Genomic DNA, 24,801 nt, shown 5'->3' with positions numbered 1-24,801 from the left:
TGGGCATCGTGGCTTCTCCCTTTAACCGGTCCTCTCTTCATGTTCTTAGAGGTGCTTTTGTTTGCCCCTTGTGTTCTCAAAGATATTACCCAGTTCATAACCTCTCGAATCCAGAAAGTTGCAAATGTTAATAGCTCAGTGTAGTCTCCTAACTGACCTGGAGCTCTGAATATCCTATCGAACATGAGATGATGCTTTCTGCAATGAGTGATAGAAGCATCAAGAGGGGGCAATGAAGAGGAAAATGTCAAATTTTTACATAACTTCCTACACCTTCTGCCTCTGTAACTCAGCTTGCTCTTTGCAAAATCTTAATCACGTAGGTCTCAAACTGGGGACTCAAAATACTAGGAACTGGGATTTATCTCACTCCCCCTTGTTCTGTTCTTTCCAATTGCCCTAGCCCCTGCAAATCTGCAAACTCTCTTAATCATGCCTGCCCAAGTATAAAAACTATGTAACCCCTTTGTTTGGGGCTCGGAGCTCGTAGTGTTATGTTCTTAGGGCCCGCCAGCATAATAAACCCGAGTTCTCCAACTCTCCCAGTGCTGTGCTTGGTTTCTGCAACAATGGAAACACTTACAGCCTCATCGTCTCTGAAGTTGGAGGTCCCTTGCCTGCAGACAGGTGGCCAAAGTGCAAATCATTTTGTGAAAACATGTTTCCTCAGGCTGCAGAAGGCAGTGAAAAAACCCTAAGTACTCAGGGTGTCCTGTGCCTTCCAAAGTGGCATTAGCGGTCAAGAACCGCTTGGCAATGCAGGATACACCAGAGAGGTGAGTTCCATTCCTGGGTCAGGAAGATCCCCCGGAGGACGGCATGGAACCCATTCCTGTATTCTTCCCTGGAGAGTCCCCATTGGCAAAAGAGCCAGGCGGGCTACAGTTCATGGGGTGCCAAAGAGTCAGACTTAGCACGCTAAAGGCAAGGCATCTTTGGGAAGAGTTCTGAGAACAAAGCTTTGCAGGAACCCAAGGCCCCCAGGTGATTCCCGCCAAGCACGCATTCCCCACCACCCCTCCCCCAAGGGCTCAGGCAGAGGCGGTGAAGGGCCACACCCATCCGAGAAAGAGCCCCTCCCCAGGCAAGCAGCCCAGCAACCTTTCTTTCTCGAAGTTCCCGCCCTAATCCTCAGCTCCAGAGAGGTCTCAGGAGTGCGGAGTGTGAGGCTGCAGCGCAGGGCTCCTAAATGGGGTCTTCACCCGCCATGTTTCAAAACCCTCATAATGTGTGTCAGCTAGCCCAGTGGTCGGGTGCATAGTCTCCCGTGAATTGTACTGTGACCTGCTCTCTGTAATGCACGAAGAAAGGAGAGCTCTCAGGGGTGGTCTGCAAGGAGAGGCACCAAATGTAAGCACCAAACACCAAATGTGATTAGCATATCAGATTAGTCTTGATTGCCGCCTACAGATCTGGAACGGAGGAAGCGAAAAAAAGGCTCAGAAAACGGCGGGGGAAACAGGAAGGTTCTTTCTTCAGTTTCACTTCATCAGTTGCAGGTGAAAGAGCTATGTGGATGCCTTTGAAGGTATTTTCTCAAGCTGTGGATGTGAGTTTTTGAAATAACATCCCCAGGAAAGACTCACGGCAGCAGGAAGAAGAGGAGGAAATGGCAGCTTCTCAGGTAAGTGTCCTGTCCCGGGTCTGGGAATGTGTCTGCTTTTCCTCCGGAAATGCCTGGACTGAGAACCTGCAAACCTTTAGTTCTCTGAGTCTAAGTTTTCTCCCTGGGGGATTTGGTGTTGCCTTCTTCTTATTTTTCCCTTTTTTTCTTATAATAGTGAAGAACTGCTCTTTAGATTAACTTCTCCGTTAAATCCCAGAGCCTCCTATCCATTGTCTGTATCCCGGCTTTCTCTAGAGCATGATGAATTCTAGAAATGAATTAGTGACGTTGAGTTGTTCACTATAATGCCCGTTGTGCGAGATCAACACGGGGAGGCACTGGTACCAGAGATCCCTACTGGGATGTGGTCTGGTGTTAGGATCATCGTGAAGTAGGGGAAATGCTGTGATGAATTTACATACGGATGCAGCTTCAGCTCGTTAGAACCGGAGTTACAGATTGTCCTTATAGAGTGAACTCAGTGGTCCACAGTTCTTCAGAAAAGTTTCAGAAATAAAAACGTTGCAGAGACTGCGCTCTATCGATAAGTGAAACTAGCTACTTAAAAGTAGTGCAGTTCACTTGAGTGCAGTTCAGTCGCTCAGTCGTGTCCGACTCTTTGCGACCCCATGAATCTCAGCACGCCAGGCCTCCTTGTCCATCACCAACTCCCAGAATTCACCCAAACTCATGTCCATGTAGCAGGTGATGCCATCCTGCCATCTCATCCTCTGTCGTCCCCTTCTCTTGCCTTCAATCCCTCCTAGCATCAGAGTCTTTTCCAATGAGTCAACTCTTCACATGCGGTGGCCAGAGTATTGGAGTTTCAGCTTTAGCATCAGTCCTTCCAAAATTAAGCCACAGATCGGGAAAGGCATATATGAAGTGAAATTTGCTTATGACACATTTTAAAAATCTTTATTTATTCGGCTGCACTGGGTCTTCGTTGTGGGAGGTAGGATCTTCAGTCATCCTCGTAATTTTCAGCTTCTTTGATTGTGACATGTAAACTCTTAGCTACAACATGTGGGTTCCTGTTTCCTGATCAGGGAAGAAGCAGAGCGCTGTGCATTGGGATCTCAGAGTCTTAGTCACTGGATCATCACGAAGTGCCCAAACTAATATTTTTTAATGATAGATTGAGATCATAGTTTCCATAATAGTGCCAAAATACCCATGCAATGATAATGCATTCTTCCATGTACTTCTTACTCCATGACATGTTCAATGGTTTAGGTGTTTCTGTGAGTTTCCTATGCTATGAATTTGTTTTCCTCCTTTTGACTTAAACAAGTGTCTTGGAAAGAATAAGTGAGGGATGTACCTAAACTGTCCCAATTAATGGAGTAACTTCATGCCTTCTTTCTTTCTTTCTGCTTTGGAAAATGAACACTCACCTGTGTTTAGCAGAGATACTGGGTTTGAGGAGTGGCGGTTTTCATCCCAAGCCCAGGCCTGATCTTTTCCAGTACACTCCATGCTCACATCACAGAGTCTCATCACAGCTTTGTATTTTCCAAAATGTTTACAAGAATTTTATTAGTCCTAATCTGTGCTCAACTGTATTAAAATTTAAAATACAGCTCATTGCTGTATTTTAAAATGTATTAAAAATACAGCACATTTTTAATCCATTCAAAATTACCTGAGTTTAGTGACAGGAAACTTTTTCTCTCTTCCTCCTAATGAGTGTATAGCCCTATTTGAGTGTATGTCTGTACTCAGTGGAGATGAGTTTGACTAGGCTCCGGGAGTTGGTGACTGACAGGAAGCCCTGGGATCCACGGGATCCCAAAGAGGTGGACACAATTGAGCAACTGAACTGAACTGGACTGTATGTATGAAAATATTAGTATGACTTGATCAATTTTCTTTTCTTCTTCTTCTTCTTCTTTTTTTTTTTTTTTTTTTTTTTTGGTTAGTTTTTTTGAAGAACTCTGTGGAAGGCAATGACTACCCAGTCCAGTATTCCTGTTTGGGAATTTCTTGGACAAAGGAACCTGGCAAGTTAGAATCTATGGGGTCACAAGAATTGGACATGACTGAGTGAATGAAACTTTTCTTGTCTTTAGTATTCTTTACAGTTACAAAAACTTCTCTCACCTTTTCTTAGAGCTGTCTCTGTGAATCTGTCATTAGTTAAAATTTCATTAGCTAAAATCTAAAGTACCTAAACTGAATTAAAGTTTAAGCTCTGCTATTTAATGACTGTTTGATAAAATATATGCCAAAGGGTATAAGAACACCATTACTGATTTTGCGTTACTTCAAGGGCATCCACCCCCAGCATGACAACTTCCGTCCACCGTGTCAGGAACATAGTGGTTGAGGCCAAACAGAGACCACTGTCACCTGGCCACCGCCTCCCCAATATATTGTACAGCGGATTCCTCAGCCTTCTTCCCTGTCACTTTCACTTCTTTCCCTTTTGGGTCTGGACTGATTTACAGGAGCCTGAGTGTTGCCTCTGAGCCATCCCAAGAGTGCCTTCCAGGTTTCAGGGAATCACCAAATGGTGAGTCACCAGGTTGCTGCAGGGAATCTCTGTCTTTCTCTGCCCGTGTCACCTGGTGGCTTAGCTGCAGGGTTGTCAGCGGTCACCTCTCACTGTGGCACACGACTGTTGGGTCACTCGGCCATTTTGTGCCATCAGTCGCTTGGAGAGACCACTGGGGAAAAAGGGACGCCTTTCTGTCAGCCAGTGACTCTCAGTACTCCCATTCTGTGGTAGGTAGGCTAAGAGTGGTTTCTGTTATATCCCAGGAGGCTCTCTCATTCTCAACCCTTGGCTACATTGTCAGAAACTGGAAAAGTTTGACCCTCCAAAAGGCCTGGCTCCAATACAAATGGGGGACCCCCAGGAATGGCCTCTGAGTGGCACACTAGGTTTTGCCAAAAGACGGGAAAGACTCCAAATTTCCTTCCGTTCTGTTGCCTCCCTGTCTCCTGTCCCTCTCTGTGTCTCTCCATCAGATTTCCTAGATGACCCCTACTCGGCCTTTCATATCCACAGGATCTCTAGGAAAGCATTCTGAGGTTCCCTTTGGTCCAGCTCTTTCTTCTATATTCAAAAGCCTGAAGGATCAAAAACTGTCAATCCCCTTCTAAGGAAGCTGATCTCTCAGGTGGAGACGGAACCAAGCTTCCCCCAGTCCTGAACATCCTAAAAAATTCCCTTCTGACTACTCCTGTTTCTCAGGCCTGGGAAGGACCAAGCTTCTCCCACTCCTGCAAATCCCCTTAACCCTTCAGATTCTTCTGATGGGCCAAAGACATCATTTTCCACCAGAGGGGCAGTCCAAAATTTTTATCAGCTGAAAGATCAGAGTCAATTTGAGCATTAGTTGGTCTATATTTTAGCCATAAACCTAAGACTACAGAAAAGAAAGATGACTTTTTGGTTTTTGTTTGTTTGTTTGTTTGTTTGTTTTTTAATTTTATTTTATTTTTAAACTTTACATAATTGTATTAGTTTTGCCAAATATCAAAATGAATCCACCACAGGTATACATGTGTTCCCCATCCTGAACCCTCCTCCCTCCCTATACCATCCCTCTGGGTCGTCCCAGTGCACTAGCCCCAAGCATCCAGTATCCTGGACTGGCATCTCGTCTCATACATGATATTTTACATGTTTCAATGCCATTCTCCCAGATCTTCCCACCCTCTCCCTCCCACAGAGTCCATAAGACTGTTCTATACATCAGTGTCTCTTTTGCTGTCTCGTACACAAGGTTATTGTTACCCTCTTTCTAAATTCCACATATATGCATTAGTATACTGTATTGGTGGTTTTCCTTCTGGCTTACTTCACTCTGTATAATAGGCTCCAGTTTCATCCACCTCATTAGAACTGATTCAAATGTATTCTTTTTAATGGCTGAGTAATACTCCATTGTGTATATGTACCACAGCTTTCTTATCCATTCATCTGCTGATGGACATCTAGGTTGCTTCCATGTCCTGGCTATTATAAACAGTGCTGTGATGAACACGGGGGTACACGTGTCTCTTTCCCTTCTGGTTTCCTCAGTGTGTATGCCCAGCAGTGGGATTGCTGGATCATAGGGCAGTTCTATATCCAGTTTTTTAAGGAATCTCCACACTGTTATCCATAGTGGCTGTACTAGTTTGCATTCCCACCAACAGTGTAAGAGGGTTCCCTTTTCTCCACACCCTCTCCAGCATTTATTATTTGTAGACTTTTGGATCACAGCCATTCTGACTGCGAAATGACTGATTGTGAAATGACTTTTTGACACAAGGTGGCCCTGATATTCTTTAGACTCTGGAGAAAACTGGTTAAAATAAAATTTTCTTTCCCTTGGAAACTGCAAAACTGGTTCTTTTTGTATATGCATTTAAAAACAACTAGCTTGTTAAAAGGCCTGCCTAGGGCAAAGCTTGAAGTCAGGCCTTTCCATGTCCTTGAAATACACTGTCCACTTTGCCTTAGACCTGACTCAGCCTTGGGCAAATCGGAACTTCAAGCCAAACAAACAAACAAACAAAAAAGAAGGTCAAAGACGTTTTAAATCTCAGGCAGGAAACAATGAAATCTCTGTCTATTTTCTGGATTTAGGTATATCTCAGTGTGTGCTCTTTTTTTTCTTTTTAATGCTGAAGTGATAAATGTGTTCTAATTTAATTGGCCTAAAGGAAAGGAAACACTTACAAATCAGACAATTCTACCTACAAGATAAATTAAACTAAATGAATATCATATTCTCGTGAACCGGGAAATATTCAATATTAAATATTCAGTATTAATGTTTGTTTGCTACTCTGATGTAGATATGTCTAAGAGTCATTAGTCAGAGTATTTTCATTGTGCCTAGGTTTATTGTAAGTTAAATATTTTTATATTTTTATATCTGTTACAACTTTGTCAACCAGCAAAGTACCTCTCGGAGAAGGCAATGGCACCCCACTCCAGTATACTTGCCTGGAAAATCCCGTGGATGGAGTTCCTCCATGGGGTAGGCTGCAGTCCATGGGGTCGCTAAGAGTTGGACACAACTGAGCGACTTCACTTTCACTTTTCACTTTCATGCATTGGAGAAGGAAATGGCAACCCACTCCAGTGTTCTTGCCTGGAGAATCCCAGGGACAGGGGAGCCTGGTGGGCTGCCGTCTATGGGGTCGCACAGAGTCGGACACGACTGAAGTGACTTAGCAGCAAAGTACCTCTAGGAAAGAAAAAAAAAAAAACCTCAAGGGAAATGTTAAAGAGATAGGAGCTTTCAGAGAAACTCTTTTAAGAATAATTATATTTTAGAAATGTCCCTCTAAAACATTCTCTAAATTTTGGTAACCTGAATTTCTGGGGCTGTGCTACACTAACTGACGGAAGTTTATTGACTAGCTAGGTCATTTTCAAATAAAATAAGATCCTGAATCATTCATTACTGAGGACTAAGTTCCTTTTACAGAGATAGTAGAGATTTTGGACTATTCATGAATAATGCTTGATGCGATCCTGAGATGTTCTCTAGAAATTTTTTTATAAAAATTATCACTGGTACTTATGTTCACCAATCTATAGAATGCTTAAGTTCTTGATTGCTTTAAGAAAGTAGGATGTGTATTTTCACTAAAGAAGGTATGAGGGATGAAATTACATTTTATGAAGGGAAAAGGAAATAGATCTGACTTACAGGTGGCAGTTTCAGGATGGGAGAACAAAGTCATGTGTACAGAAAGTGGTAAGAATATTTTATGGAAAGTGGACCCCAAGGGAAGAGTTTTGTGCAGAAATACAAGTTTTCTTGAGATGTTGAGCTGCCTTTGATACTGGATTTTAAGTGTCTTTACCTCTGAAGGGATCAGTTCTGTTTACCTTTGAAATCTTTGTTACTTTGGCTAAGTGAATATAGTCTCCCAGTGATCTATATGATTGTATCTGACTGAGTGTTATAACCCCTTTTGAAATTTGTCCACAAAACTTCCTAAATAACTTGACTTCTAGCTGACTTTGGAATGCTTCAGAGGGCCCCTGAGACATCCCAGGGAGCTATTAAACTACCTGGGTTCACTGGACATGTTACATTACATGGGAAGTACTGTTGAAGGGGTGACAGATCTCCTCATATTATGCTGTATGGTGGATGTTACTAATATAGATATCTTAAAATTATGTGAGTTCATATAGATCTGTGAAGTGAAGTGAAGTCACTCAGTCGTGTCCGACTCTTTGCGACCCCATGGGGTGTAGCCTATCAGGCTCCTCCGTGCATGGGAGTTTCCAGGCAAGACTGCTAGAATGCATTGCCATTTCCTTCCCCAGGCGGCCTTCCGACCCAGGAATCGAACTCAGGTATCCCGCATTGCAGGCAGACGCTTTACCGTCTGAGCCACCAGGGAAACCCAGATATTTGTTTGTTTGGCCGCGCCAGATCTTAGTTGCAGCATGCAGTATCTACTTGCCCAACCAGGGTTCGAACCTGGGTCCCCTTCCTTGGGAGTTCAGAGTCTTAGCTGCTGGGCCACCAGGGAAGTCACCATAGATCTGATATGCCCTAATTAAATGTGGTCAACTATAATTCTACTTATCCTGTGAATGTGTTACGAGTCACAGCAATGACCAGGTACACTGTCAACTGCAGTTTAATCAGATTTAAACATGCCTTCTATGGTTTCACTCCGATGCCTTTGTAAGAATACTGTGACTTCATGATTTATGGAAAAGATTTTTCTAAGGTTAACCAATAAACAATTCAGACTGGAATTTAGTCGAATCTCTATGTTAATAGAACAAAGTTTTCTTAGAATGCAGCTTTCAATAAGAGATTATGAATTTCTTTCCCTTTAAGTGATTTATGTTCATTTTTAAAATCTTTTGTTACTTTGGTAAAGTAAATAAGCATTCCTTAAGATTATGGTACATGTAGACAAAGCTCATTTTTCTTCTACAAAAATAACCCCTCATGCTTAGACTTTTGCCATCCTGATGTCCTTAAAACATGGCCATGGTCTGCTTGTTAATCGGGAATTAAAAATGGGTGAATAATAGCTATAAATCAAAGAGTCAGGGCTATGGGAAATCCAACATGGCTGCCTGGCTTTTCTGGGCTCCCTGACAAACCTCATTTTTATTTGATGGGTTAAAGCCTTCCCTGGCTACAGGGTTAATGCCCTCATAATGGAAAAATTATGTTTCACTGAATATTAACTTTTTTTCATTGCTAAAGCAAGTTTCTAGTTTTGTTAATTAAAGTCTAGTGTTCACTAAGATTCACTTCTGAGGTAGTTCCTTCTTATCTTATATTTCTAAAAGATTTAATTGTGTTATTAAAAAGGATACGCTAGCTTTTTCGGCTTTCGGCTGGGAGGAGGCAAAGGTGCAACTTGCTTTGGTCGTCCCGAATCCGGGTTCGTCTGACACCAGCCGCCTCCACCATGCCGCCTAAGTTCGACCCCAGCGAGATAACAGTCGTGTACCTGAGGTGCACCGGTGGGGAAGTCGGTGCCACATCTGCCCTGGCCCCCAAGATTGGCCCTCTGGGTCTGTCTACAAAAAAAGTTGGTGATGATATCGCCAAGGCAACTGGTGATTGGAAGGGTCTGAGGATTACAATGAAACTGACCAGAACAGACAAGCCCAGATTGAGGTGGTACCTTCTGCTTCTGCCCTGATCATCAAAGCCCTCAAGGAACCACCAAGGGACAGAATGAAGCAGAAAAACATTAAGCACAGTGGAAACATTACTTTTGATGAGATTGTCAACATTGCCCGGCAGATGCGGAATCGGTCTCTAGCTAGAGAACTTTCTAGAACCATTAAAGAGATCCTGGGGACCGCCCAGTCTGTGGGCTGCACTGTTGATGGCCGCCACCCTCATGACATCATAGATGATATCAACAGTGGCGCAGTGGAGCGCCCCGCTAGTTAAGGACTGCAAAGGAAAAAAAAAAAAAATAAAGGACCATTTGACAACAACAAAAAAATTAAAAATAAAAAGGATACTCTAAGTTTGTTTCTAAAGCTAATCTCAGTAAGCAATCTTCAGATAAAGAATAGATGCTCCGTGATATACAAGCAGGAGATTACCATCTGGCTAGTCATTTAACAAGGCAAGTCAGATGACCTGGAGTATACTGGGCTCTACCTAATGAAAGTTCTTGACCTTTCCTTCTTACTTAGTTCTGACTAATAACTGCTAGCTCTAGCTATATCATTTTCTATGACGCTTGTTTCAGAGCATTGATTCTTATGTTACTCAATGTGTGGCTGAGCCTGTGATAAAATGCTGATATGCAGCTCCACATGCTATCAATGATTGTAATAATGTAACTCTAGATATGGGAAGAAGGAAGAAAAGGGAATATTTTCCTAGTTCAAGAGGCTTGTTAGAGAGGTATGGTCCAGAGATTTTGCTACTCACAAGGCCTGCTCTAGAAACAGCACATTGAGTGGCCTATCAATGGATCCTTCCCTAGACCTGGGAATCAGCCTTCCCAGTGCCGCAGGACACAATGGCCAAGAAATGCCCCCAGAACATGGTCAAATATGTGGCCATGAAGGGACCCTGCTGACTGGACTCTGCCAGCTGTCTCTACAAAGATGATTTCATGATTACTGTAAGCTCCTGATTTTCAACACCCTGCAAAAGGAGTTCAGAGTAGAGATCAGAAATAAGCTACTCTGCTCTGGGAAAAACCCAGAACTGGCCTTCCAAGAGTGAGATGTTTTCAGGTAAAGATTTTATCAGCCCCGATTCTGGCTTCTTCTCGTACCTAGAGAAACACTAACGTCACGAACCAATGTCCAGTCCTGGTTTTCCTGGCTAGCCCCTGAGCAGCTTTTGTACTTCTCTTCATCTTTGGCCCATGTACCTTTAACTTTCTTGTACAGTTTGTTTCTTCTACAATACCACAAGTTTCCAAGTGGTCCTACAAGAATATTCCCTGACCAACACCTAGACAATGATGAAACAAGTCACCTTATCATTCCATGGACCCTCATCTCCCTCCATAAATGCTCCGTGACAGAGTAGGCAAAGGGAACCCAGAGCCCCATGGCGCCTCTGTTCAGCCTGAAGAAGCCGGAGTGGTCTTTGCCCTCTTTTCCTTGAAACTGGATTCCCAAATGTGTGAGAAGGGAAGTGGGTAGATAGACGGGAGCAGGGTATCAACAAGGGCCGAAGAATTGGTCCTAAAATAAAGAGGGAGATATGTGGTGACCCAGGGACTAAAGAGCAGATAAAACCAAGGAGGGTCTCGGAATGCAGGAACCAAAAAACAACACCCTTAGCATCTTTCTCTCCCCCATGTTGTAACTGTTGATGGATTTCAGGTCCTCCTGAGCAGTATAAACGGTCTCCCCTCCTACCCCATAAGGAGAAATTGTCTTTCTTACTCTTCTCCCACCCAGTACATGTGCCTCATCCATTCAGCAAATGATCCTCAAGACCCCTATCCCACTCCTTGTACCCTGGCTGTGAGTGGACTAAGGACCCCTGTTCAACATCCGTTCTCATTTGAGCTGTCCTGCTCTTCTAACAGCATCCCCCATTCTAATAAACTGTACTTCCCTCTCATTTTGTCTCAAGTCTGGAAATTCTTTTCCAACACGACCCCAGACCCCAAAAAGGTTACTATCTTATTAGACCTGTTGAAGTCTGTAAAACAAAGTTCCAACTTAAGTATGAATTCTTACCTTAGTATTCTGTTTCATTGGGGTTCAAAATCCTCATTCATCGAGCAGAATTTTCAACATTACTAACTCAAATAACCTTGCTAAAAATGTGGCACTTTGGCCCCACTTCAGAACTCTTGGTTAAGAATACATTAAAAAAAAAAATCCTGTTTCTTTGATAAACATTTTATACTATGTCACACGAGCAGAACACTGAAGAATAAATATGCTCATGCTGCCCTGATTATTTTATAATTGCTCTTTCAGATGAGAGTAGTTTCTCTAATGGCTTGTGGATCATCACTCATCCTCTTTTTTCACATTAGAAATTGGGTAGAAAGGAGTACTGTGTCAAAAATATATTTTGCAATACCAGCCAAGCCACTAAAGCACGACCAGGACTCTGAACTTGCCGTTTTCATCTTGGATCACATAAGGAAGACTTCCCACGGCCTACTGGAATCTGTATTTTGTATTTCAGGGACGGCTGACATTCCAGGATGTGGCCATAGACTTCACTCAAGAGGAGTGGGAATGCCTGGACCTCGGTCAGCGGGAATTGTACAGGGACGTGATGTTAGAGAACTACGGGAACCTGGCCTCCTTGGGTGAGGATAACTGCCTTCCAGAATCCCTTATCTACTCACTGGGTTTTAGTTCCGTCATGTCAAGAATGTCTTCTGAAATGTTCTGCTTCCCACAGTAGTTTCAGATATCTGCTTTCTAGGGCAAAAATGGGTATTTGTGAGTTTAGAAAAAAAGGGGATGATTCATGATGAATCGTTTTTCTTCCTTGATGTACTCTGCCTCCTTCCTTCTAGGTTCGTGGTAATTGTGTAAGTTCTGTGGTATTAAATAGTTGTACCCTCTCTTAATTTCACATTGACACTACTTACTTTTGCCTTAGTACTACTTGACCAGAATCTCAGGATCTGATGTTAGGTGTGTGTTAGTATTGTATAGCTGCTTTGAATAAAGTATTTAAGGAAATCGTTTTCTAGAACAAAATGTGTTCTCATCTCACCTGAATACATATTGGATTCGAATCTCTAACAACACAAATATTTCTTTCTCTGATAAATAGGGCTTGTCTCTAAGCTGGACCTGGTCACCTTTCTGGAGCAATTAGACGATCCCAGGAATATAAGGAGAATGGGGACAACAGCCATTTACCCAGGTAGGTATGAATGGTTGGAGATGATGACTCAGATGAGAGGTCCAAGGAGCAGGGAGGAACTCATCCTTCATCACATGGTTTTGGAAGATATGCTTCAGTGGAAATGGTTTTCAGAAACCTGGGTGTGTGTCTGCTACTATCATAGAAATGTATCACCTGCCCCATTCTGTATCTTAAATCATTCATGAATTTATCTCCGGTGATTACTTTACTCCATTACAGTGTGACCTAAACCTCTCCTCTTGGGTTGTGACAAACTGCATTCATTCATTGCTCTTCAATTTCGTGGGGCCCTAGGAAAACTCTGCCCATTTCTGAGTAACTGCATGACAGTCCTTTTAAAGTTTCCTTCTACCTCTAGACAGAAATGTGTGTGGATTGGTAGACAAACTGCCAAACTTCTAGCAATACTGGGGATATGTTTTTGTTCTCTGGTTTATAATTTCCTATCCTCTGGGAGCGACACATAGGACCTTCTAAATACATTTCAAATTCAAGTAATTTTTCACTGCAGAAAGCCAAACCTCGTGACAATGAAAGAATGCACATCTCAAGTTGACTTCAAAGTTTCTCTTTTCCTTATATGATCTCATATTAAATATCTTTAGTGGATTTCCCCAATTCTAACATGCTAAAATACGTTATTTTGTTACATCATAGAATTTTAAAATAAATTGACATAAAATCTTAGCACATTTTCCACTATATTATTAATGGTTGATTGAAACTATGATAATTTTTAAATTATATAAAGAAATATTTTTTAAAAGTTCTAATTGGAAAATAGCTGTTTTCCAATTTTGTACTCCTATACAGCAAAGAATCAATTATACATGTCCATTCAGTTCCGCGGCTCAGTCAATTCTGAGTCTGCGATCATGATCTGCAGCAAGGCAGGCTTCCCTGTCCATCACCAACTCCCAGAAACTGCTCAAACTCATGTCCATTGAGTCCACGATGCATCCAACCATCTCATCCTCTGTTGTCCCCTTCTCTCATCTTCAATCTTTGCTAGCATCAGGGTCTTTCTCAGTGGGTCAGTTCTTCACATCAGGTGGCCAGAGTATCGGAGCTTCAGCTTCACCATGTCCTTCCAATGAATATTCAGGACTGATTTCCTTTAGGATGGAGTGGTGTGATCTTCTTGCAGTCCAAGGGACTCTCAAGAGTCTTCTCCAACACCACAGTTCAAAAGCATCAATTCTTTGGTGCTCAGCTTTCTTCATGGTCCAGCTCTCACATCCATACATGACTACTGGAAAAACCATGGCTTTGACTAGATGGACCTTTGTCAGCAAAGTAATGTTTCTGCTTTTTAACATGCTGCCTAGGTTGGTCATAGCTTTTCTTCCAAGGAGGAAGGCTCTTTGACTTTATTGCTTTGGTCACCATCTACAATGATTTAGGAACCCCCAAAAATAAAGTCTCTCCCTGTTTCCACTGTTTCTCCCACCGATTGCGATGAAATGACCTGACCGGTGCCGTGATCTTCGTTTTTTGAAGGTTGAGTTTGAAGCCACCTTTTCCACCCACTTTCAGTTTCATGAAGAGACTCCTCAATTCCTCTTCGCTTTCTGCTATAAGGGTGGTGTCATCTGTATATCTGAGATTATGGATATTTCTCCCTGAAATCTTGATTCCAATTTGTGCTTCATCCAACCCGGTATGTCACATGATGTACTGTGCATATAAATTAAATAAGCAGGCTGACAATATACAGCCTTGACGTACTCCTTTCCCCATTTGCAATCAGTCCGTCGTCACATGTCCAGTTCTCACTGTTGCTTCTTGACATCCATACAGGTTTCTCAGGAGGCAGGTAATGTAGTCTGGTGTTCCCATCCCTTAAAGAATTTTCCAGTTTCTTGTGATCGACACAATCAAAGGCTGTGGTGTAGTCAATACAGCAGATGTAGTTGTTTTTCCAGAACTCTCTTGCTTTATATATGATCCAAGGGATGCTGGCAATTTGATCTCTGGTTCCTCTGCCATTTCTAAATCCAGCTTCAAGAGCTGGAAGCTCTGGGTTCATGTACTGTTAAAGCCTGGCTTGGAGAATTTTGAGCCTTTGCTACTGTTTGAAATGAGGGAAATTGTGTAGTAGTTTGAGCGTTCTTTGGCATTGCCTTTCTTTGTGATTGGAATGAAAACTGACCTTTTCCCGTCCTGAGGCCACTGCTGAGTTTTCCAAATTTGCTGGCTTATCGAGTGCAGAACGTTAGCACTATCATCGTTTAACTTCAAATAGCTCAGCTGGAGTTCCATCACGTGCACTAGCTTTTTGGTCGTCATGCCTTCTAAGGCCGACTTGACTTTGGATGCCAGGATGTCCGTTACTAGGTGAGTGATTGTACCATCGTGGTGATCTCAGTCATTAAGATCTTTTTTTTGTATAGTTTTTCAATGTATTCCTGCCACCTTCTCTTAATATCGTTTGCTTCTTTTAGGTCCATCCCGTTTCTGTCCTTTATTCTTCCCATCTTTGCATGAAATATTCCCAGTATATCTATTTTTCTTAAAGAGATCTCTAGTCTTTACTGTTCTATTGATCTCCTTCCCATTTAGGTCCCACAGAGCAATGAGTAGACTTCCCTGTTTCAATCATAGTTTTAAAGTCCCTCTTCTTTTTTAATTTCTTAAAACTAGTACTGTATTAAGTTTCTCTTATTTGTTTTCAGCTTCCTCGGACATTTCCCTATGTGTCCTCTGTTTCTGGTTAGTTCTCTGTCACTATCACTTATGATTTGTAGATTGAAACATCTAATAGGCCATTCTCAGAAACATGTGTGGGAAGAAGTGGAATTAAAAATTCATGGCACCTAGGATTTCTGAAAGTGAGTGTTTGGTGTCTCCACTTAAGATGACTAAAAGCAAGAATTAATCATTAGATTGCCTATCACCTCTTAATTCAGTGGTCCTTGGGGGTTTTCATCTTGTTTCTTCCCCTATAACGTATTTCTGTGCCATCTCATTTTGTCCAGCGTCCTGTTTGTGGTCTCTGTTTTGACGGGTTCAGGAACCTAGTTAGTCTTCCTTCTGGTATCTGTCCCTTGGTGGGTGAGGTTGGTCCAGACGTTTGTGCCCTTATCCTCTCTTGATCTGTGCTTTGATGGTGGTCACTGTGACCAGAGCCCGCCAGGCATATTCAGGGCTGTTGTTCCCTTGTTCTGTGGGTGTTACTGCCCTCTTTTTGGTGGTGCCTGCTCCCTGCGTGGTGGTATAGAGCCCCCAGATCTGATTCTTAGCTGTGATTCTGATCTGTGGTACCACGCTGCTGGGACTGGAGCACACGCACTGGGAGAGAAGTCACTAAGTATTACTCTTGTGGGGATGTTCACCTCAGGGTGTGCCCTGTTGTGCCCTCTCCTGCATTCTGCAAGCTCTCATGTTATGTAGTGTTGGCACTGTTCTTGGCCCCACCCTAACCGAGGGCATGATGGCCCGTGGCCCTGTTATCTCTCAGATGTTGTTTTCACAAGTTCACCAGCATAGATTCAGTGAAGTCAGGTCCTGGGATTGCATTCAACGTGGAGCTGGAGCCACTGTGGTGTTATGGGGCAGCTCAGGCTCTGTCCTGGCCCAGCCCCTTTGTGTGGGAGCCCACAAAGCTTACAGCTGCCAAAGCTACACCTGCCATGAATGAGAGAGCCCTGGTATTTGATTCAGATGCTCCGTAGGGGCTAAGGTTACAAAGCCGGTTGTGAGTGTAAGACCATGGCTTGTGTTGCTGGGAGGAGAGGTTTCATCTTTTCTTCTTAATCCCTGAGGTTCAGCTGTACTTTCACCTCCATCTGTGCGTGTGGCCAACTCACAGGTTCTGCTCTTGATGCTGCCCCGGAGCACAGGGGTCTGTTGATTGTGGAGGAAGTCCACGGGGGAGGCCATGGCTGGGGGATCAAATGACCTACATGGGTGGAGTTCTTCATAGTCCCTGCTGAGCACGGGCCGGTCTAAGGGACAAGGGATGCAATGGGCTTCCTGATTGGGCATCACTCACCAATGGCGCTCTGCTCTCTGGTGGTTCAGGCTTCAACCACAATCATCACCTTTTCAGAGCTCCTCCCTCACTCCCATCACTTCATGCTATTTCCTCACAGCCAACAGCAGTCATCTGCCTCAATCTGCTCTCCAAACCCCACCTTTCAGCACCCAGCTCTTGTCTACATTGGTGGAAAAGCCTCTAAGGCTGGATGGGCAAGGCTGAGGTCAGTACCCTGTGTGCAGGTCTCACTCTGTCCTGCTGCCACACGCTGGTTGCTGTGTTCTCTTCCCACAGAGAATGAGGCTCTCCTTCTGTCCAGACTGAGCTCCCCCAGTGAGGGGCTTCCCGGGATATGGAGATCTCTCCTCACTTTCATCTCCCCACAGGGTTGCAGGCCCCAACCCAATTTCTCTCCTCTTCCTTTTCCTTCTTCCTGCTCTCCTCTTTCGTTTGTCCTACGTAGCTCAGCAGGAATCTTTCTTGTCTTTTCAGATTTCCAAGGGCCTCTGCTAGTGTTCAGCTGGGCTCTGTGAGAATTGTTCCATTTCTCATTCATTTGTGGAGAGAGAGATGAGCTCCACATCTGCCTAAGCCTCTGGCATCTTGATCCTTCGGTCTCTATTTTACTTTTAAACTAGCGATGGTCATCAATTTTCTCTAATCTTTAAAGAGATTCACTGAGAAGAGCAGGGACAATTACTTGTTATTTGGTATCTTTCAGGTGTGTCTCCACAAGATACCCAGGATTTGATGCCGAAGAATCCAGCATTAGAAGGTGTATTCCCCAAAGCCAACCTAAGAATATGTCAAACATTTCACCTCCGAAACCTAAATTTATTGAAAGACTGGGAATATACGAGGGTAAATGAAAGACAGAGAGGATGTTTATATGGACATAAAGAAATGGAGACAGTTATACGTAATGCTAATGTTACTGGAAAAATAAATGATCAACGTGTGCCAAAATGGGAAAAACACCAAGTTCAGTCTTCAACGTCGACTGAGAAATGTAGGTGTTTAAGAAAAGATGTCCCTCCTTTTTTGAAACATACTTGTTCTCTAAAAGGGAACATGGAAAATCTGAAAGGTAATCTAGTCTCTACTGCAAATACTCATTCAGACAATTCTGAAGGTAGTCTTCGACTAAACATGCATTCAAGCATGTCTGAATACCTACAATTTAACAATGAGAGGACAAACTCACAATTTAATCAATTTGAGGGAAACATGAGGAGGGGGTCATTTTTCTTCCCACAAAAGATATTTTCTCTCCATTCCAAGATGTATAATGTTGATGATAATGGAAGAGATGCCATCCAGCCATCATTGTTCAGTACATACCATGATATGGTTAATACACAGGAGCTTTCCATGTATAATAAAATGAGTCAGGCCTTAAGGAAGAGCTCCAGCTCCAATAATTACCGGAGTATTTATGGTGGAGTGAGAAGGTATTCAGGCAGTGAAACTGGGTCTACGGTTGAAGGAGACTCAACCCTTATGAAACATTGGGGACCTGAGTCTTCAAACAAGGATTCTAAAAGTAAGACATTTAGAAATACCTTTGATCAAATGGCAGGTTTTTCTCTAGATAAGAGTACTTGTAGTGACGAGAGGACTTGTCGTGAATATGGTAAGGTTTCTAATCAGTCTTCAGAACTTATTCAACAGCAGACTGTTCAGAATCCACAGAAAGAAAACAAGGGTAATATATGTGGGAATGTCTTCAGTAAAGCATCCAATCTAAGTAAACATAGGAAAATCCATACAGGAAGGAAACCTTTCAAATGTACACATTGTAGCAAAGCATTTAACCGTCGTTCACATCTTACTCAACACCAGCGAATTCACACTGGAGAGAAACCTTATAAATGTACAGAATGTGGCAAAGTCTTTCCTTACAGTTCAAGTCTTACTGAACATCAGCGAATTCATACTGGAGAGAGACCTTATAAATGTACAGAATGTAGTGTAGCCTTTGTCTGTTCCTCACATCTAACCTATCATCAGCGAATTCATACTGGAGAGAAGCCTTATAAATGCAAAGAATGTAACAGAGCCTTTCATAGACTCTCACTTCTTAATCGACATCAGCGAATTCATTCTGGGGAGAGACCTTATAAATGTAAAGAGTGTAACAAAGCCTTTTTTCTGCCCTCACATCTTATGAAACATCAGCGAATTCATACTGGAGAGAGGCCTTATGAATGTAAAGAACGTATCAAAACCTTTATCCTTAGCTCACATCTTACCCAACATCAGCAAATTCATACTGGAGAGAAAACTTACCATTGTACACAGGGTGGCCAAACCTTTATTTGTCATTCAAAGTTAATTGTACATCATCGAATCCATACTAGGGAGAAACCATACAAATATAAAGAATGTGGCAAAGCCTTTTTTACGAGTTCGGACCTTTGTCATCATCAGCGAATTCATAGGGCGGATAGACGTTATCAATGTACAGAATGTGGCAAGGCTTTTATTATGCGTTCTAGGCTTACTAAACATCAGCGAATACATACTGGGGAGAAACCATATTCATGTGTTGAATGTGGCAAAGCCTTTACTTGCAACTCAACACTTACTGAACATTGGCGAATTCATACTGGAGAGAGACCTCATAAATGTAAAGACTGTAACAAAGCCTTTCATCGTCGCTCATTGCTGACTCAACATCAGCGAGTGCACACTGGAGAGAGACCTTATAAATGTACTGAATGTGGCAAAGCCTTTGGTCGCTACTCAACGCTTTCTACACACCAGCGAATTCATACTGGAGAGAGACCTTATAAATGCACAGCATGTGGCAAAGCTTTTAGTCGGAGTGATCATCTCTCTAAACATCTGAGAACACACACTAGACAGAAACGCTAGTAATGGCACAAGTGATGGAAGAGATTTTCCCTAAATGTGCATCAGAAAACACAAGAGTTTATACGAGAAGCCTATGGAGATGATGTAGCGAATATGTAGAAAGGCATTTAATCAAAAGTTAAATCGAAGTAAATATCAGAGATTGCCTAATAGAAGTCATTTCATCAGTCCTCTTTTCTGAAGTTTCTCTGAAGGAGAATGACTGTAGTGAGTACTCCATAGTTAAAACACATAGAAAGTGGATATATTAGCATAAATCATGAGAAGAAGGTTGATGGTGAGAAAGTTACAATTCTTAGTAATGTATGTATGCTTGTTAATAATGACGTGATTTGAGATAATTTGAAGTGAATGTTATTAAGCCCTCAAATCATCCATACTATGCTTTGTTTCTAGTGTGTTTGTAGACAGATTTTTGATGGTTTATTAAAGATTAGCCTTTTATATTGTGTTGCAACCATTTCTATCTATCCTCCATTAGAAGATGAAGGATACCGTACTGTAAAATGGACAATGACCATCTAAATGGACGTGTTTGGCATTGATGTGAAATGTCTGGATGTTGCCATGATGTAGTGATCATTGAATCTTTCCATGTTGTAAAGTAAGCAGAAGTCGGTTGTAAGGTTTCAATAGTAATATCCTTGATTTTAAGAAGAACACAATGACAGTTCACTGCAATATTGATGTATCTTTATAATTTCAACACAGGTCATGATTATTCCTTGACACTGTTGAAATAAACACAGCTTTTGTGATAACCTCGAAATGTATTAGAAACTCTTCCTGGAAAAGGCATGGAATTAGTGTATACCATGCTTGCTAAGTGCTTCCTAGCCTTTGTTTGGTAAGCCATAAAAATCACAAGTCTCACATCATTATAACAGAGAAATGAATATCTTTCTCTGTACTTTTGATCTGTGCTTAATCATGGATCATGCCGTGGATTGTAAAAGGTTTTATTTCAACTATGTGTGCAATTAATACATGGTAATTAATAAAAGTGAATGGCTTTTCGTGTTTCGGTTGATTGTAATGATGGAAATGTTAACCCACCACCAACAGTAACCTCTCCCACCTTATTTAAGGCTGTAGTGAGGAGACCACAACGAACTGTTTGGTAGCAGAGAGATGTCATGTGTGGAATTACTTGACTCACTGGCTTTAAACTTCTCATAACTTCATATACATTCCCTCACTTCTTTGTTGTATCTCCTCTCCCATTTTGTAACTACTTGGACACTGACGATTCTAATAAGAAGGATGATACAGAGTATTGTTGACAGTTTCCCTAAACTGCTCCATGCTGTTGCTGCCTCAGCATCTGTCTGGGAGCAGGCAGCCTGCACTTCCCTGAACTCAGACCAGCAGTCCTATGAGCACCTGCATGAGATGACCACCTTACTTGAGACCAGCAGTCTTGCTGAACCCCAGGGTCTATTCACAGACCCCCTTCAATCCCACCGAGAGAGTCAATTTCTAGGTAGGTTTTTAAGTCCGGGGGTCTGCCAGGAGAGAAGGATCTGGAATTCTCAAGGAGGAAAAAAGGAAAAAAGCTTTGTTTTGTTTTTTTCCCCTCTACATTTCTGAGGATTATATAACAATCGTATATCCTGCTTGAGGACAGTCTCTGGGAAAAAAATATTCTGGCCAATCGTGCTATCTTACAATGTAAAATATTGCAGTGGATCTAGTGAGGTTTTTACAACCTTTGGATATTGTTTTGATTCACTGTAATAACTAATTAAAAGTATATAACCCCATTGCTAACACTGGCGAGGGGGCATTCTTTCTGCCACCTTCTGATGTCTATGTCAAAAACTTTCTCTTTCTTATACTTTAATAAAACTATTATGCAAAAACTCTAAACTATTAAGCCTCGTCTCTGGCTCCGAATAGAATTCTTCTCCTCAGGAGGCCAAGAATCCAGGCTTGTTTCTTGGTTCAGCAACAACCTTTCATCTTGGGGGCTCTTCCGGGACTCTTCAGGACAAGGTGAGGATGCATGGAGCTGTAGTTCTTTGTACTGCTAGGGAACATGTCTTTTGCTATACTTCACTAGCTCTACAGTGTGCTTGTGTGAATGAATGAGATACCTTGCGTGAATCAACTGAGGAGCCTTGCTCTGCAGTTCCTCGGTGACCTCATATGGCTATGGCAGAAACCTGTACCAACATGCCATGCCAAGAGGCACCCAGTGTCTCCTTCGGGCAATGACTAGAAATGGGCAAAGCGTGTGGATCGAACTCTCATTTCTTGGTCAAACTTTCCAGTCTCTGATCATTTCATGATTTCTTGGGAACTAGAACTATTAACCAATCTGCCAGATCCTAGACTTTCAAGGGGCTTGTGATCTATGCCATTACTGTGTAGTGTTACTTAGTTCTCCAGCTTGGATTGGTAGTCAGGAAGTGCCTAGCCTCGCTAGGTATGGAAAGTCAGGAAGCTAGATGGAGCTCTAGCTCCATGAGTATCTGAAGTTAAAGGTTACTCAGATTGGAAGTGCAATAGGTTTCTTCCTTTGGCAACAGTAGCTGTTAGTGGACCAGAGGCGGCTTTGAAAAGTTGAAGGCATGAACTGTACCCTCAGCCCTACATTAGCTAAAGTCTGTCAGGAGACCAGTTTTCTTGGGTCGACATGTTACCCCCAATCTACTCCAAGCCCGATGCACCCTAAGTCCTTAGGCTATTCTCCCTTTGAGATCTTATATGGGAGAAACCCCCAGTGACAGGAAAACTCAAGGGAAGCCCCCAACAACTAGCTCACCTGGAGGTGCCCCAACACCTTCCGATCCTGGGACAAATCTTCCACCATATCGCCTGAGAACCCTAGAAAGGGCACCCATTCCTTTGGGCAATTCGGTTCATGCTTACCAGCCAGGAGATGAGGTAAGGGTTGAGTATTGGAAGAAAATGACCAAGTCAGCTAGTTGGGACAGGCCCTCACATGGTTGTCTGGGCAATCATATTGCTGTTAAAGTTACAGGCATCATCTCTTGGATCCACCTCACCAGAGTCAAGAAGGCAGCAACTTCCTGTGATGAGGACAGCTAGAAAACAGTTCAGGACCCCAGATTTCCCGTCAAGGTCTGGTTCCAAAAACAAGAGCCCTCACTCACCAGAGACGCTGAGCCCTGCTCTAGTCGCTCCAGAAGCTGACTAGTCCACGCACGGCAGACGCTTGAGGATTCCTCAGCCGTGCTCCAGCCACACTGCGGCAGCTCGCTGATCAACGCTCAGCAGAAGCTTGAGGATCTGGCTATCCAGATATTAATGGATTTCTATTGTCAACCCTGGCCTCTATCCCTGATTGGTATTACTGCTGTGCTGTTCACTACAGGACTAGCTTCAGTCACAGCGCAAGTGTAGGATTTGGGTCAGAAGCTGCGGTTAGCTGTCTGTTATCTCACTGTAGTGGCAAGCTTCATTCTAATTAGATGTTTCTTATGATCGACTCTCCCTACTATCTAAATTGCTCACAGTATAGCTGACCCCCCTTCACGATAGGCTCAGTTGCTATAGTGGTGACCACCCAAAGATGGGGAGAAAACCCTTTGCTTGTGCTCAGTTACCTGTTATGTGCAGGCTGCTTTGGAGCCTTTTGCTGTCCCTTGCCGTAACAGATGGAGCCCTTCCTTCTCCATCACGCACCTGTCAACATTAAGGTCAACCCTTGGAAAATCGCCTATTCAACCATCAGCTAGAACAATGTATAGATAGCCTATCCTATAGGCAGATCACTTACTGTCTTTCTGATCAGGTGATGTATATCCAGGGTCCTGGTGCCAAAAATGTTTCCCAGTTATGTCTCCCACTGCCGCTACCTTTTCCCAACCAGAGGAACCAAACCCCAGGGGCATCCCGACACCATGGCATTGCCATCATGCTCCTGGGCCTCCGTCTACCCCCAAATGCCACGTAGATGTTACAATACAGAACAGCTGTCTGTCTGCCAAATAAATGGAAAAACCTACTGGACAGGGACAATAATGCAGACAAATGAAATCACGGACCAACTTTGCCCTTAAAAATCAGCCTCTGCCTGTTGGCAGTACGACCGAGGTTACAGAGTTAACTCCCCCTTAGACCTTCATCTGTACCAGGTTCTCAGTGCAACTCTTCACGTTCTAAAGGACACCATCCCCCAGCTGGCCAGGGATTGCTGGCTTTGCTCATCCTTAGGAACTCCACGGTATTTAGCTTCACCAGTAACATGAAATATTGCAGCAGCCTTGGGAACTCGTAAAGATCCACCCTTACAAGGGCAAGTCTTAAGGGCAATTGAGTTAACTCAAAAGGCTCCAGATGATTTAAAAATGATGGAAGAACTGAAGCTGTAGTCAATTTAGCCTGGGACAAATATAATCAAACTATAAAAGGTGAGTTGCCCACTCTTCTTCACACAGACATAATATGGTGCCCCTCCATCAAGGCCTTTTCTTGGTTTGTGGGACAGATGCTTACTTATGTCTCCCAATCAGTGGATGGGTATCTGCACCTTAGCTTTCCTCACTCCCCAGATGAATATTGGCCCTAACAACCAGACTCTCACGGTGCCTCTGACAGCACACTTGCGGTCAAAAAGACCCATCCAGTTTATCCCCTACTTTGGCTCCAAAATTTTGGCTGGGATAAGTATTGGAACAGGAGGATTGCTTCATCAATCACCTTCTACCATATACTATCCAAGGACTTCACATGAAGGAGGAAACAGAACACGCTCTATCTTGAAAGCAGGACTCCATCTTGGCCTGGACTGTGGACCTTGAGCTATATGCCCAATATCTATGGAAATGAAATATCCACTAGAAAACCAGGCCCTCTGGAAGGAAGAGGCCCAGGGCTCTCTGTGACCTAAAAGAATGTCCTAATTATCTGTGTAACTGAATAGAATCATATGTTCTATTATGATTACTGGGGTATGACCACAGGCCTATTGATAATTGTCGACTGTTAACGACCTAGGCTTAAGGCATATGATTGCGGGTTAACTTTGATTGTATCTTTCTTTTTCCTTTGTTCAGACTAGTTTCAGGGAACCTTATACACATAGGGTATGTAAGTCTTTCACAAAAACTGGTTGGGGTGCTTGGGTAAGAGGAGACTCTGCCTTGAGCCCACCTGTGTAATAAACTGCACTACACTATCTGCATTGTCTTTCTGAGTGAGTTCGTTTCCCAGAACACGTAGCTACAACACAGAGACGACATTGAGAGAGTAGCCACATCTTTAGTGGCCTTACAGGACCAGCTGGATTCTTTGGCTGAGGTGGCTTTACAGAATAGGAGAGGGCTAGACCTATTGACAGCTGAAAAGGCAGGCCTCTGCCTCTTCTTGAATGAAGAATGCTGCTTTTATATAAACCAATTAGGAATAGTAAGAGACATGGCCTAACAGCTAAGGGAATGAATCATGAAAAGCAGCGAGGAACTAGAAAATTCCTGAAGTAATTGGAACAATATCTGGAGCTGGGCATCATGGCTTCTCCCTTTAACCGGTCCTCTGTTCATGTTCTTAGAGGT

At 42.9% G+C, this 24,801-nt stretch overlaps 1 protein-coding gene and 1 pseudogene across 1 annotated transcript; both read left to right on the top strand.

Annotated features, from left to right (window-relative positions):
* Positions 1-1,116: 1,116 nt before the first annotated feature.
* LOC139177194 (zinc finger protein 571-like) lies at positions 1,117-20,302 on the top strand. The gene is made up of 4 exons (XM_070771623.1): positions 1,117-1,624; positions 11,725-11,851; positions 12,328-12,420; positions 17,124-20,302. The coding sequence occupies exons 1-4, from the start codon at positions 1,610-1,612 to the stop codon at positions 19,277-19,279; spliced, it is 2,391 nt and encodes a 796-aa protein (XP_070627724.1). The 5' UTR covers positions 1,117-1,609; the 3' UTR covers positions 19,280-20,302.
* On the top strand, positions 8,922-9,537 carry LOC109572031 (large ribosomal subunit protein uL11-like; annotated as a pseudogene).
* Positions 20,303-24,801: the final 4,499 nt, after the last annotated feature.

This window comes from Bos indicus, chromosome 18, assembly GCF_029378745.1.
Source record: "Bos indicus isolate NIAB-ARS_2022 breed Sahiwal x Tharparkar chromosome 18, NIAB-ARS_B.indTharparkar_mat_pri_1.0, whole genome shotgun sequence".
Taxonomy (NCBI): domain Eukaryota; kingdom Metazoa; phylum Chordata; class Mammalia; order Artiodactyla; family Bovidae; genus Bos; species Bos indicus.
The sequence above is the reverse complement of the archived record's forward strand: the minus strand, read 5'-3'. Positions and strand labels throughout refer to the sequence as shown.

Excerpts from the sequence above, each read along its gene's own strand:
- LOC139177194 (XM_070771623.1), top strand. Across the intron at positions 11,852-12,327 it reads CGGGAACCTGGCCTCCTTGG|GGCTTGTCTCTAAGCTGGAC; the intron begins GTGAGGATAACT and ends TCTGATAAATAG. Across the intron at positions 12,421-17,123 it reads GACAACAGCCATTTACCCAG|GTGTGTCTCCACAAGATACC; the intron begins GTAGGTATGAAT and ends GGTATCTTTCAG.